Source organism: Calonectris borealis, chromosome 21, assembly GCF_964195595.1.
Source record: "Calonectris borealis chromosome 21, bCalBor7.hap1.2, whole genome shotgun sequence".
Lineage (NCBI taxonomy): Eukaryota > Metazoa > Chordata > Aves > Procellariiformes > Procellariidae > Calonectris > Calonectris borealis.
The window spans coordinates 8182170-8196305 of NC_134332.1; the positions used below are offsets into that span (position 1 = coordinate 8182170).

The following is a 14136-nucleotide window of genomic DNA, read 5'->3' on the forward strand; positions in this document are numbered from 1 at the left end:
CACCAGTCACACACGCCAAGTGGATACAAAGATGCCATTGTTTTATTTTGATTGTTTCCAAAAATCAAAACATTTTCAAACACAACTAAGGTACAAAATACAGCATAAAATGAGAATTTATACTTATTTCTTTTTCCACATAGAAAGCAAAAATATATTCAGAATGAATTCCAGAAGACTTTGCAGAGCCAATTGATAGCTGACATCCTGCTTGTGAGAGCTTCTCAGCCATGGGGAGAGGTCACTGTATTTTTGGGAGATGCATGAATACAGCAGTGTATGTAGGAAACCAGAATCTTCCGCATCAGGACTCACAGTTAATAAGTCTGCATGTTGCGCTGCCTAGAAGTATCTTATAATGCCCTCCACCTAACTGTGCCCCTTCAGTACTGAAATACTTCTGCTGCAAGGGACAGTATCAGTCCCTTTTCTGGGGTCTTTTGTTGGAAAGGGGACTTCATTTTCACAGAGGAAGCTGGTCAATATTTCAGGCTAGTCCATCATCCAGCTCCTTAGTTAGACAGGACACGAAGAAGTTGAGAAAGTCAACTTAAGGGCTACTTACAGGAGTTGTTTCTAGCATTTCATTTATAAATACTATGAACATCAACAGCAGTTAAGATATCTGAGAATGGCTGCCTTGATGAAGCCTAAAACCGTTCTAGGACCTGCAGTGAAACTGAGCAAAGGCATCCTGTGCTGCACATCCGTAACTGAAAGGACCAGTTTGTTTTGCTATGAAGAGACAGGCACAGGGAACACTTGAGGTGAAAACTTCTCTTACAAAACCTATTTAAAAAGAAAGCTTTCTGTGTGACCTGAACTTAAATGCCGGCTTCCCCTCCCATCTACCCCCACACACCAATTTGTTTCCTTCAGCAGCAGCACATCTTGCTATTATATAGGCTATTTTCCCCTTAAGATGATGAAATCACTGGTTTAACATTGAACAGTGCTCTTCTATTTGTCATCAGTTTTCAGCCTCGTTTTCTTTCCTAAAATGCTACCGCTAAGCTGAACTGTCCAAGTCAGTGTCCTTACCAGGAGACCCTGGTAAATAGCTCCTGCTGGAGGTGTTCAGCTGAATCACTCCTTGAACAAAGTTGATCAGCTTTCTCAAGGGAGACAACAGTGCAAGGAATCAATGTAACATTAGCAAGCTGGTAGGGCTCATGCTCTCTAGAATTCTTTCATAATCTAGTGAAACAGGTTCACCTAGTTGACTAGCAGAGGACAAAATGCCTCCTCTGAGCAGCACTAAGCATGTTCATGGCACAGAGGCTGTGGCACCGAGAGGTGAAAACAGGGCCTTCCTCCCTCCTCACCATTATGCCGAGGAGTTCCTCTCTGAACATGCAAGTTACATCCCTGGCTGCTTATTCACTGCACGGGCTTTGCACTTGCATTCTTCAGCTATAACCGTTTGTATACAGAGTTGAGAACCGGGCCTACGGCAGCACACAGCTGACTTCCATGTTTCCTCCCTACACACCTCAGGTCTGGTCCCAGATGGCAGAGAGGAGGGGCTGTACTCAAGAGTTCAGCACCCCAGCTCTTCTGCTGTTCAGTCAACCGGGACTTCTACAGCTGAGACTGACAGAAGTGAATCTAAGAAGCAAAGACTACAGATTAGAAGACTGACTGCTCTCACCTTGCATGTACTGAGTGCAGGGAAAAGAGGAGTTTCTGTAATTCTGAAGACACTTTCACCAATAACCTGCAATTCAGATATGAATTTGGGGCATACATGGATGGAAGCTGGTTAATAGCAGAAAGGAGCTTTCATTATGGAACCCGCAGCACAACTTGACTCCCTTCTTGGGAATTCAGGAGGGGCAACTTTGGGGAAAGAATGCTGAATAGAGTTCTTTTGGCACAGAATTTTAACACAATCTAACAATCTGTCTCTTCAGGAGTATCTCCCCCCCTTCCTTCTTGAAATCTGGTTAGCCATACAGGATTCCTGATTAGCAATACAGGATTCTCCCTCATTCCCCTCAAGAGCAGAACTGGGACACATTAGAAAACCCTCTCCCTTTTCTTACCTAGATGGGAATACAACTACTTTCAGGGTTTTCTTTTTGCCTTCTATTTGGGGGCAGGAAAGACCTCCCCTCTTGTTAAACAAAATGGAATTACAGGCCTCTGAGCAGCAAAACAGTGATTTTTTTGATGCTGCTTTCCACCTTGATAAGCAATGCTATAACCAGCAATGGAACTCCTTATGCACAAGACAGTTTTGATGAGGGTGAGAAAGGGGATCCACTTTTTTAGTTATAGCTAGAACCCAACAGCACACTGAATGATACAGCTGTATCTGCTCACAGTACTTCAAATTTTAAAACATTGCTGACATTAAAGACAGCAACTCTTCTACTGCAACTCACTGAAGCATCAGCAAAATGCAGGTTCCTTGGGTTAGTTCCAAATCTAGGAAGTTAGAATAAGCCTAGGCAACATTCCTTGAAGAAATAGGATTTTATCTATTGTATTACTGGTGCCACTGTAAATCAAATTCAAAACATCTGTGCCTTTAATAGGAAGGGGGCATGTACGTGTAAAATGCTGGCAGTTTTTGTTGAATCCATAGAGAATCAGTTCTGGACTTAATATGTTATGTCCCAAGAAGTGTTGCTATTCCTGTTACCACTCTTTTTTCTTCTCATCCATGGAGACTCCGCCAGGGCCCAGTGCAACCACGAGGAGGAGCCCTCCGATTACAGACATGGTCTGGAAGAAATCGTATTTGAGGAAGTCGTGCATGGGCTTGTAGGCTGGGACGGTCCAGAAGGCATTGAAGTAGATGTTGATGCCAAACAGCCAGATGACTAGAGTCAAGGCAGCCAGCTTAGTCTTGAAGCCAATTGCCACCAAGATAATCAGGGCTGTGCCCACAATGTTCTGCAGAATCTGCAAGGAGAAAAAAAAAACCACACGCTTACATATGGTTCTTAAATAGATACACAAACATCAGAACAGAGCATGGATAAGTTCAGCAGAACAGGTTGTCATGACATAGATGATTTAATAACTTTTCTAAATATTAATTCTACTAAGAAATAGACTTAAATGATAAGCATTGACTAGGTCCTGCAGCCAGTCTGGGAGTTGGTACTATATTCTAGTTCCTTAACTCATACTTTTATACTCAGATACTCACAGAAAAGAAGTTCATATCAAAATGTAGCAGTGTCATGAACATGAGGACGAGCAGCACACGCCCCCCCAGCTGCATGTACTGCTTAGGAGAGCTTTCCCGCATGGTAGGGACACCAGCAAACATGCTCTTCCCCTCTGAGCGCGACTCAGCCAAAAGCAGCAGCAAGCCTCCCCCAAGGGCAAGGTTCCTACAGAGAGAAACAGGGCAAAAAAGCAGTTTATTACAGTTTGCACTGATCTATAAGTTTAAAGTCTTATCTGACAATTTCAACTCAGTAAGAATCTGCATGCCAGTGAGCAGTGACCTACTAGGCACCTTGCGATGAATGCCTGCATTAGACTTCACAGCTGAAACAGCAGCATTGTACACAACTACAATTTACACAAGCCCGTAAAGACACGTACAGCCTGCCAGAGAAGTCCAGCACCCACAGCTCAGGCACAGTTGCTTAGCATCTGTTACAGCATGAATTAGTTGTGTTGAAATTATTCTGTACCTCAGGTTTAGCCATATATGCCAAAGCAGTTCAGAGGTTGCTTTCAGAAAACAGTACTGCTAAAAGAAGTTACACATTTACAGGGTTGTAGTAAGCCCAGAGTATAGTTCCTGTGTTGCTCCCTGCCCTCCTCTCAGAGGAAAGGGGTGAAAAGGTAACAGCCAGCCACCGCTCAGGATTTGACAAGAAAGCTCATGTTTAAGATCCCTGTCTTCTACTTAAGAGAATGTGTTAGAGATTTAAAATCCCAGAAACCACTCTAACATCTACATACTTTAGTTTTCTTGGAAAATAGCATCAGTCATGCATAAGCACAGTTGCTATTTTAGCCATTTAGGAAATAATAGCAGCTCACTGATCCAGTCTAGACAGTTGTTCGTGAGCTCTCAGCAAGCAGGTTAGTAGCAGAAGCACTCAGATCCTAGTAGGTTAGGATTAGTCTTTCCTTTCTACAGCACTGAGCCTGCTGTCTATGGTTTAACACAGACTGTACAGATATTTTTTAAGTGCCATCATTTCTTGTTTAATGTAAATGCACCACTTATAAAATCTTTCCAGTAAATACTACGTACAAAGATCATTTCCTCTGTCAGAGAGTGGCAGTGACAAACAACAGTTTTCATTCTGTTTTGACAAAAAACTTTAAGAAGTAGACATACCTCATCAGGAACTTCAGGTCCCATAGAATGCTGTATGCAATAGTCTAGGCAAAGAAGAAAACAGGTTAAACCACCATAAAAGTTACACTGAAGTTCTGAATTTGTTATAATCTCAAGCGTGCCTATCCATAGCAGAAGTCAATTAGAAGTATCTTATACTGAAGGAAACAAGGTAGGTTACATCAATGTGGTCTGATGAGTCAGTGTAAAACAGGGAATAGAAGCCAGAATTTGACTTGTGCTTTAGCCCTCACAAAAATTCTTTGGTTTTGAACAGGAAGGATGCTACTAGCTAGGATCCTTTGTGATGGGGACAGTCCTTTATAAAAGCTGTGTGCTGAAGGCCAAAGCAACTGCAAGTTCCACATTCGGCACATTACTGACATACAGGTAAATTGCAAGTTACTTCTGCTAAATTGGTCAAGGTCAAGTATTGAATCAACATCTCCAGCTGCCTAATTGCAATTACAGCCAAGGATCTATTGGGCACATCAGAAGAACAGAAGCAGCAAAATAGTTCAATGCCATTGAGGACTGGCACTAGGCCAGGGTGGAGAAAAATTCTAGGGTTGTGAGTTGTATTTAAATATGTTGGCAGTGCTGGGGCTAAGAGAGAAGATTTGAAAGATACGGTTTAGAAGGGCTGAAGTCTTAAGCCTCCTACCTGTAATGCTATAATTCCAAACAGTCCAAAGCAGGCATATTGCACAAAGTTCCTACTCAGCACCAGGATACAGCCGCCTGAGTTGGGGAAATTGAACACAGTTACACTTCTGGCTTGTGCAGGAAAAGATGCTGCAGGAATGCTAACTTATTTTGAACTGAGCAGACCGATTTCTTTCAACAGTGCCACGAAGAACATCAGGCAGGAAATTTTAATGGCACATTGGCATAAATCAGTTTGAGAACCGAGAAGTTTTAGCGCATTTTAAAATATCTTATAATTCCAGAAGTATATTTTATTTTACAAAGTGCAAGCACATACTGAAATGCAGTCCACAACACAGCACTGTACAGCAGCTATCAGTGTTAAAGCACTGAAAGAAGTTAAAAAGAAACTCAATTCATTGTGGATTTTTTTTTTTTAATGAGAGAACTGTTAGGGCAAACATGCTGCACTCCTTTTCCTTGAAAGCTTTTGTTTTTATATCCTTCCTCAAGTCTTCTGTCACAAAGCTCTGACAGCCTTTGCCACTTTGACATGAGGACTGGTAACTACATTAACTTAAGCTCACTCTCTACACAAAAAATATGAGGGTAAAAAAACTCAGACACAAGACAAGAAATTGGCAGAGCAATCAAGAACAGCAGTTCAGGGACATAACAAACAAAAGAATTTTACTTCTCTCCATTTCTGATACCCTAAAGTCCACCTAACAATCACAGAGCTCTGCTGCTGGGATTATTTTGATTCCTGGGCTTTGAAAGTCTGACACAAGCACTTCTCTCAGGCTTAAGTGTACCAACTGCAGGATAAGACTTTGCCATTGAGATTAATACCCATAAAAACAGCAGGCTGAGAATGTCTTAACACTGCCCTGTTTAAGAAAACATGAGTATTTCATTTAGAGAATTCAGGGGGTGTGGTATGCATTTATAGATGCATGTACAAAATTGAAACCAGATTGTCCTAATGGATTCTTGGCATCTCTGACTCAGAGGTAGTGTGTCACAAGAAATTTTCTACGACTACTTCCAGGAAAGGCTGAAGCAGGTCAATCAAGAGTTCTTTTCGTTCAGCCCATGTAGTACTATCAGTTCTAAGCTGTCAATGGCTATTAAGAAATCAGTGAGGCGTCCCATGCTTACATGATTCACAGTCCTTACATGAGCCAGGGTGGCAGACACACCGGAGTGCTCTGGCATCCACCTTAACAGCCTTAGAGCCACTTACTCAGCTGTCCGAAGAGATTTATGAACACAAAGATGGAGGCCAGGAAATAGCCACAGTTCCATGTGCCATCAATGTAATCCCTCTGTTCACTCCACTGGAACCACATGCGGATGCCATCCTCGAGGAAGGTGCTGATCAGACACAGGCGGGCCACGTGAGGGAGGTACTGCTTCGTCACCCTCAGGAACTGCACGGGCAAACAGCATCGTTAGCAGGGAAGGAAGGCAAGGTGATACTCAAGGCACTCAAGATCCATGCACTCTGCAGACTCTGAGGTCAGCAGTTCCCATGAGTCTGAGAACATCTAGAGAGAAACACATACTTGGGACTTGGATTTAATGAAATTCTTCGCCACTGCAGTTTGAGAACACTTGGGAGCAGTGGGGGAAACCTGTTGTTGTGCTCCTCCCAAAGAGCATTTTGGACAAGGATCTGGACAAAAGCAGAAGCCAGCAGCACCTTTCTATGTAAGAAGAACTGCGTTTTGATGGAGCTCTTACTAGATGAAGGCTGACCTTGGTTTTAGTTTGTCTATCTCAGGGTTTCATGTTACAGCTCAACTATCAGATAGTCAGGAGCTGAAAGGGCAATCCTACTCCCACCCACATGCTCAGGCACTCAACAACATGTAACAAACTGTTTCAGGGAGTCAGGCTGACAGAAGACTAATTCTGTACAAATTAAAAACCAGTAATAAGCTTTCTGCCAAGCTAGTTCCCTCTAACAGCTCAGAAAAGCAACAGTGCAAAGCATGTGTACTTGTGTAGCAGCAGCAATTAAATCAGCGTAGCCGCTGCATGAAGTCACACCCTCTATCCTCTACGCAAGTATACACAGTTTCTACTTCCATTAAAAATAGCATCCTCTGCAGAAAGAAAATAGGCATTTATATATACAATTCAGTGTAGTAGTTAAAAGGAAATTATATCATCATGCAACAGATGCTGAGCCTTAGTTCTTGGGAATGCAACATGTATCTGGTCCCACATACCCCTTCATCCTGCAAACTCACTGGTTAGTTTGCTCTACAGTTACAATAATTATAAAGGAACAAATACAGAATTGCCAAACAGGGTCTAGACTAGCATGCTCTATAGGACTGTGAGGAGCACAGGAAAATTTACTGCCTCTGGATTATGACAAGTGCTTAACTGTCACCCAGTTTCCTAAACAGCACTGGTTATTACCTAATGGAGACTTCACTCAGATTTGCATTGTCACTCTGAATGCAAGCTAGCACCTAGCTGGCCCGTTTCATGCACAGGTTCAGCTTAGCCAGAAGGACACATTTGGAGTCAGTATATGCTACCGTTTGAAACGTGCAACCTAGTAAGAAACAAATGTAAATTTAATCTGAAACTAACTACAAGATTATCCAGCAGGTTTCTACCTTCAGATGACAGGAGCAGTTTGGGCAGGCTGACACTTGTGACAGTAGATGCCCCTGCCACAAGCCTTCATGCAGAACTGCCAGACTGCAGAGATCCCTGCGTTAGAACTAGGAGGAGGAGCCACTTAACAAAACCCCATTATCCCACACAACGTTCAATGTGTTGTAAGGCACGTTGATTCATACAGTTCATGCAATATTAGAATACTTTAAGCATGAAAAGGGTTGGGGGAACCCACATATGTATAGTTGTCTTCCAGACAGCATTGAACTATATTATAAAAAATGGCCAGAAAAGGCACACAAACCTTTTCTTTCATAATTCAGTATTTACATTGACTTCAGGTTAGACAATACAGCTGATTGGTTTCTGTCCGGACAGAATCTTTTGTTTAAAGTTCTGACAGCATTGCATGCTTTCAGTATACATGGGAGTGTGGAGAAAGGAGACTAAAGCCATTCCTGAAAGTTTATTCTTGCCACAGTAATTAATAAATACTAAAGGCTGTTCCAAACCCTATGCAAATGACAAGCCTTGCTTACTCTGTAACTGAAGATTACCTCCAGAAAAAAAATGCAGCAAACACACTTAGAGTTAATTAAACAGTTAATATCAGAACAAACTACACTAGTTGTACTGCATGCATCCAGAGTCTAAGGGTCAAGATTCAAGTTAATTAAGTGCATTTTAAGTGCAGCTGTACTCTGACTCAGGGCTGCCACCTCAGGCTTTTTAAAGCCATGTCAACAGTTGGATGAATGAGTCAGAAGAAAATTTGTGATCTTTGTCACTGAATGAGACACACATCTTGGTTTACAGCTTTCTTCTCTCCCAGATTTCACTGTGCGTTTGGGCAAACTTGCTGAGGAATGCTAAGGATAACGTTTTTATGGAAATAGTACAAAACCAAAAGCGGTTTGTAAAGTAAGTTTGCCTTGTCAAGACACAGAACAGACAACTTTGGTCTAGAAGGAAATGAAAGAGGACAAGTGCTGGGCATCTGTAGGAAAAGGGAAAAAAACCACTGCTGTGGAAAGGCTGAAAAAAGAAGCAAACGTTAGAGAGGATATCTGCCTCCAGGCCTCATCCTTGTTGTTTTGAAGTGGGTCATGTGAGCTGATCTCATCTTCCTCTTCCCTGAAACCAAACAACTGCCAACAGTCCAGGTGAAGGAGCCAAGAAGGCATTTAACATTTACCTGTTCTCGTAGCATATAGAGGGAATTTAACGCTCTCTGTTAAACACGAGTGTGCACATCCAATCAGCTTAAGACAAGTCAGAAAGACGGAAGCCTAAGGCAGCTGCAGTGCTAAGTAACCTTATCATGACACACATCATCTTTGGACATCCATAACTCACGTTAGCTGCACTTACTTAGCGACACACAAGTTGAAACCCCTGTACACAGCAAGCTTAAAGTAAAAAAGCTTCAGAAACGGACTGTATGAACAAAAATCCAAGCCAAAAGAACAACTAGCCATGGAGATCCAAAGAGAAAGGAAGAAAACAGCTACATGACGTTCTCTTCTTGTGGTTATAACAGACATCAAGTGGTTTTATGATTAGAGGGCTCGAGTATAAATCACCTAAGCAATTTAACTAAGGACAGAGTAACTTTTAAGAAACAGGAGATGTCTAGAAGTGGGACTGAACTAATAGTACCAGACACCCTGGTTTTGTCCCTACGCATCACTAGCAACATGTGGCTCAAACGCTGCACCCTGAGACCACTTCCTACTTCCTTTATGATTCACACAGATAAAAGCAGCACATATGGGAAACTTGGTAGCTGCAGTTAATAAAACATATCCAACTAAGACATGGGACTTGAAACGCGCACTCCACTAAGCACAATGCATGTAAGTCAAAACAAAACCGTTGAGATTTATGGAGGTGGCAGTGTTAAACTCATGACATCAAGTAATTGGATGGCTTATTCTGCTATGGGCTTTGCATCAACTGTTCTTAGCACAAACTGCCTCCTTGCAAGAGGCACAACATCCTGAGAAAAGACGACAAATGCTAAAGTAAAACTATTTTAAAGAAGAACAGCTGGTTCTGTGTTGGCAGCCAAGTCACTAACATACACCAGAGGGGCTTTGTGTTGCCACTTCCCCCTCTAACAGGATTAGAAAGGCAAAGATAAATTTAAACACTCCTCTTAGTTTAACAAGCAAAGATGCACAAGAGGATCCAGGGATCCCTAAACCAAATCTCTGCTCAAAACCCATTTTTCAAAAGGAGGCTTGAAATATTCAAACCCCTAAAGAGGCCTGCCCAAAGAGAGGTAATAAAGTGATTCTGTTTTGACTCTTACCATGCTTTCTAAACACCCCACCTCCAACAGTCTCAAATTTGTTACAAATCCAGTCCATTTTGTTAACAGTGTACATACCATAGCATAATTACAGGTATTTTAAGACCAACACACAGCCAGGAGTTGTCACTTAGGTATATACTGTCCAAACACAGAAATCTTTTCTGTGTGTGTATACATGTGTGTTCTTGGATCAGGGAAGTTATGATCACAGTCGTAGCAGTCTGCCAATCTACACAGAAAGCCCTCATGGGCTGCACAGCATTATTAGTCTAGAGATTCTGATAAAGGCATATTCCAAATACCTAGCTTGTATTCATCTGAGGGATTGCTTTGTTCTGGGAGGACAGAGACCTCTAACAGCCTGGGACATCAGTGATCTTTTCTGGAATAGGATGCTCAATCCTCTGGCAGAAAGAAAAATCACTTCCTTTCACCAACTTGTATATATCCACTTAAGGAGATCGCACCTAATAATCACAAGGGCAGCAACACCCATTGTATTGGGCTAATCAATGTCTACGAGTTATTTGTGAAAACTGGGAACAGAGGCTTTCCCACTTATTTGAAAAGGCAGGAAGAGAGCTCTGACCTACTAGAACATTGCCAGCTGTCTTATTCAGGTTTTTAATTGCAGGAAAATTTCTCATGACAACGCTTTTCACTCCTAAAGTGTGTACCATTTCCCTTTTCCAAAAGGCTATTTATTAATCAAATCTTTAAAATGGGATTTATTAGTCATGTATTGCATTTTGCTCTCTCTCTTCATGGGAAGATTCTTACTCAGCCTAACGAGAATAGGTTATTTGGCTTATAACGATAAAGGATCAGTGCACTGACATGACTACACACTGACATGACTACATTACCAAGAGTTTCCAAATTCAGTTTTTTAATATAAAACACAAAAAATTCGGACTAACAATGAAACGCTTTCTTACCCTTCTGTTTTCTGCAAAATAGGATACAGAGATGTTAGAATTAGCTGAACAACGTGCATCAGCATTTATGTTGGAAAATTAAATAAAACCCCCAGAGTCTGGTTCTCCCTTAGAGTCCTTTCACTGCAGTACAATGACTCAATAGTCTCCTTGCATTTTTGTCCATAATTTTTTTCATAATGGCAGAAATACCAGGCACCCGCATTCCTAAAGATTATTACAGACACCAGAAAAGTTGCTTGAGATCTGCTTTCTCCTATGGAGATTACAGAGGAGAGACAACCAGTCCTATAACCCTAAACAATCACTACAGGCCCCAGATACTATTTTGAGTATGATAAAGTCAGCAGTACATGGTGACTGCAATGAAGGGCTTAGCATGTAATATTTTAACAAGAATCACTAAAAAAGGGCTTAACTTCTGAGTATGTAAATTATTTAATTAATAAAATTGGGCTGGTGTTCTGGGGCTTAAAAGCAAACCAACCCATAAAGCCTGTAGCTGGGCATCATTCTGAACCAAGATCCTGATTTCCTTGCACTGTGTATTACCTAGATTTTAAGAACCTTTAATAGCTTCTCCCACCCTCCTCAAAATCTGAAATGAACAGGAGCACCCCCCAACACCCACCAAGTAGCTGTCTCCTCCGCTGCAGTCCTTGCAAACTGCTAACAGCTCAGAGCAGAACAGCTCGCCAGCCGTACTGTGCACCTGCAGGCTACAAACTCATGCTATAGCCAAGCTAAACTAATGGCTAGATCTCATCACAAGTGATCCCACCACTTGCATTGGGGCTCACTTCACCTAAACAATGAGATAATTGGAACCAACAGGAAAATCAACTCAGTTTTTTTTTCCTGCCAGTTCAGCTCTTCAGTCCAGTGACAGAAAAGTGCTAGTGTGAGGAAAAGGGGAACGTAGCCTTGGGAGAAGTAGGACAACCCCTTCCACTGAGAGCTGGCTGTCAGGCAAGCTTAGTTGCCATGTAAGACCATACGTTCAGTGCACTAGTTCACCTCTGGATTAAGAGCCACTTGTTCCTACTGAGTATCTTGGCATCTAAGGCACAATTTGCTAGTTCAAAGGGAAATTACAGTATTTGAGAAAAGTTAAGCTTTAGTGTTTGAATTTAAGGAACAGATTATTCTTGCTTTTGTAAGAGACATTCAGGACTTACTGATAAGCCATGGGAGTAGCTGTAACATTTTCCCACAGGGCTTTTATGCTACAGAAATTAAGACTCATTAGGTCTTGAACACTAGTAGAGGGAGTGGAGAAAGCAAGGTTATCAATTAGAATGCATTCAGCTCCCAGAACAGCCATTGTCCAGCTTCAATACCTCTGCCTCCATCAAGCGGAGTTTCAACATAATTTCAGGCCAAACGTTCCAAGTATTTTTTTTTAATCCAAGATGAACTAACAGTTTCTGTAATGCCAAGTGTTAACTTCGCAATATATACCAAAGGTTATTGTTTAGTAAATCTCTCCACCCCTACACTGGTATGATACTGAGTTTTAGCAGGATACACAGGACTGAAAGAGCTACAAGGCAGCTATTTGGAAGCAGAATTATCAAAGGAGTTATTTACTTGGAAAGTCATAAAAATTGTTTTGCAATCTGATGGGTAAGTGCATGCAAACACTCCAAATTCTGCAGCTAAAGGAAAGACTCATCCTTAAATAGCATGCAGCCAAGCACAAATAAAGTTGTGCCATTTAAAACTCATTTCAGGAGGAAGCAAACTGCATTTTAGCTGGACAAAAGAGCTTTCAGTAGTATGAAAAAAAGGGGTCTTAAGACATCTAGAAATAGTCACACAGGAATAAATAGAGAGGTGTTATAAAAAGGTCAGGACAAGTGTTGTAAATTTTGGCAAGTAATTTGAACTCTACAGTGATAGTTTACTTTCTCCTCTAAAAGAAGCAAGGGGAGAAGGTAAGCAGAAGATGACGAAGATGATCCAGACACCCCTTAAACTGAATACTCCACACACGATAAGAAGCTCTGTCTCCAAAAGCAGTCTTCCATCTGGGGGTGGGGAGGAAGTGCGGAACAGGTTTTCCCAGTGAAACTCAGTTAAAGACAGAGAGGCAGCACAGCCCCCTCAGAGCCGTGACGTGTTATCGTGCACCACACAACTCACACTGCTTCAGTAACCAGAGTTGTAGAATCAGGAGGAATCAGATTTTCCAGAGAACCTGCTAAATATGATTAGACGATGCCTCTTATTTTCAATTAGATGAATCACCATGACAGTGAAGATCTTTCTACTACCACCACCAGCAGATCAACTACTTACACTCAAAGTATTCCTGCTCTCACAGAGAATAAGAGCTCACAAACTTCTATTTAACAGAGAAATCTGTAAGGCCCTCCACTGAAATAAATGTAGAAAGGGTTACAAGACAACATCAGCTTGTCTGCTTTCTTTTTGTCCCAATTCTAAGCACAGTACTAGGGTGCTGGCAAGCCTCGTCCAGTTTGGGTTTCCAGATATCAGTCAGGGTTTAGATTTTTGCCTTCCCATCACCACCACCCCACCCCGGTTTCCCACACCCCTCTATGCCTTATTTGCCAGCCTAGACGCCTTGCAAGAAGACGAGAGCAGCTCGGCCTCCTGCTCTCCTTCCATTTATTCACTCCCAGGGAAAAGCCCAGTTCCCAAGGAGAACTCGCCTGCTTCGCTGTACAAGCGGCTCAAGAGCCGCCGCAGAACTCGCAAAAGGGCAGGGGGCAGCCACTACCGCAGCGAGCCGGCCGCGGGGCCTGCACCGGCCGCCCCCGCTCCAGCAGGAAGCTGGTCCCCCAGGCTCCCCTCGGAGGCGGCGCGGCCGAGGATGCCCACAGCCCTACTGGAGGGACAGGCCCCAAGGCAGCGACCCCGCGCCGGGCCGCCGCCATGCCCTAGCGCGGCCCAGCTGGGCCCCTCGGGGCGGCGGCCTAACTCCCCTCAGCGCGGGGCCCGCTGAGGCGCCCCCTCACAGCCGGCCCCAGCGCCCGAGGAAGCGGCCCAGCGCACAAAGGCCACCCGGCCGAAGGAGGGAAGGCAGGCACCCACCTGGTCCGCGAAGTCCTCAGCGGTGCTCATGATGTCGTTCTGGCCCATGGCGGCGGGAAGGGGGTGCTGCACGCCTGGGGCCCGGCCTCGCTCTCACAGACGGCGGCGGGAAGGGCGGGAGGGAGCGCCGGGCCGGGCCGCGCCGCCGCTCGGCTGCTGCTGCCACGTAGGCCAGCCCTTAAAGGCGCCGCGCGGGCGGCAGCGCCGGCGCACGCGGG

The 14136-nt window shown here is 43.4% G+C and overlaps 1 protein-coding gene across 2 annotated transcripts; it reads right to left on the reverse strand.

The window, feature by feature from the left end:
* Positions 1-24: 24 nt before the first annotated feature.
* On the reverse strand, positions 25-14115 carry SURF4 (surfeit 4). 2 transcript variants are annotated; one of them, XM_075170652.1, is made up of 6 exons: positions 13919-14115; positions 6210-6396; positions 4980-5056; positions 4316-4359; positions 3161-3347; positions 25-2910 (listed from the first exon to the last, which is right to left on the reverse strand). In XM_075170652.1, the coding sequence occupies exons 1-6, from the start codon at positions 13964-13966 to the stop codon at positions 2644-2646; spliced, it is 810 nt and encodes a 269-aa protein (XP_075026753.1). In that variant the 5' UTR covers positions 13967-14115; the 3' UTR covers positions 25-2643. The 2 variants fall into 2 exon arrangements, with proteins under 2 accessions (XP_075026753.1, XP_075026755.1); XM_075170654.1 differs by lacking the exons at positions 4980-5056; positions 13919-14115 and having other exon boundaries at positions 6210-6298.
* Between the last annotated feature and the right edge of the window lie 21 nt (positions 14116-14136).

Coding starts and splice junctions, on each gene's coding strand:
- SURF4 (XM_075170652.1), bottom strand. CDS start 13,966: ATGGGCCAGAACGACATCATGAGCACCGCTGAGGACTTCGCGGACCAG. Junction 3,348..4,315: donor GACCTGAAGTTCCTGATGAG/GTATGTCTACTT, acceptor TTCTCTCTGTAG/GAACCTTGCCCTTGGGGGAG. Junction 2,911..3,160: donor TTGATATGAACTTCTTTTCT/GTGAGTATCTGA, acceptor TTCTCCTTGCAG/ATTCTGCAGAACATTGTGGG.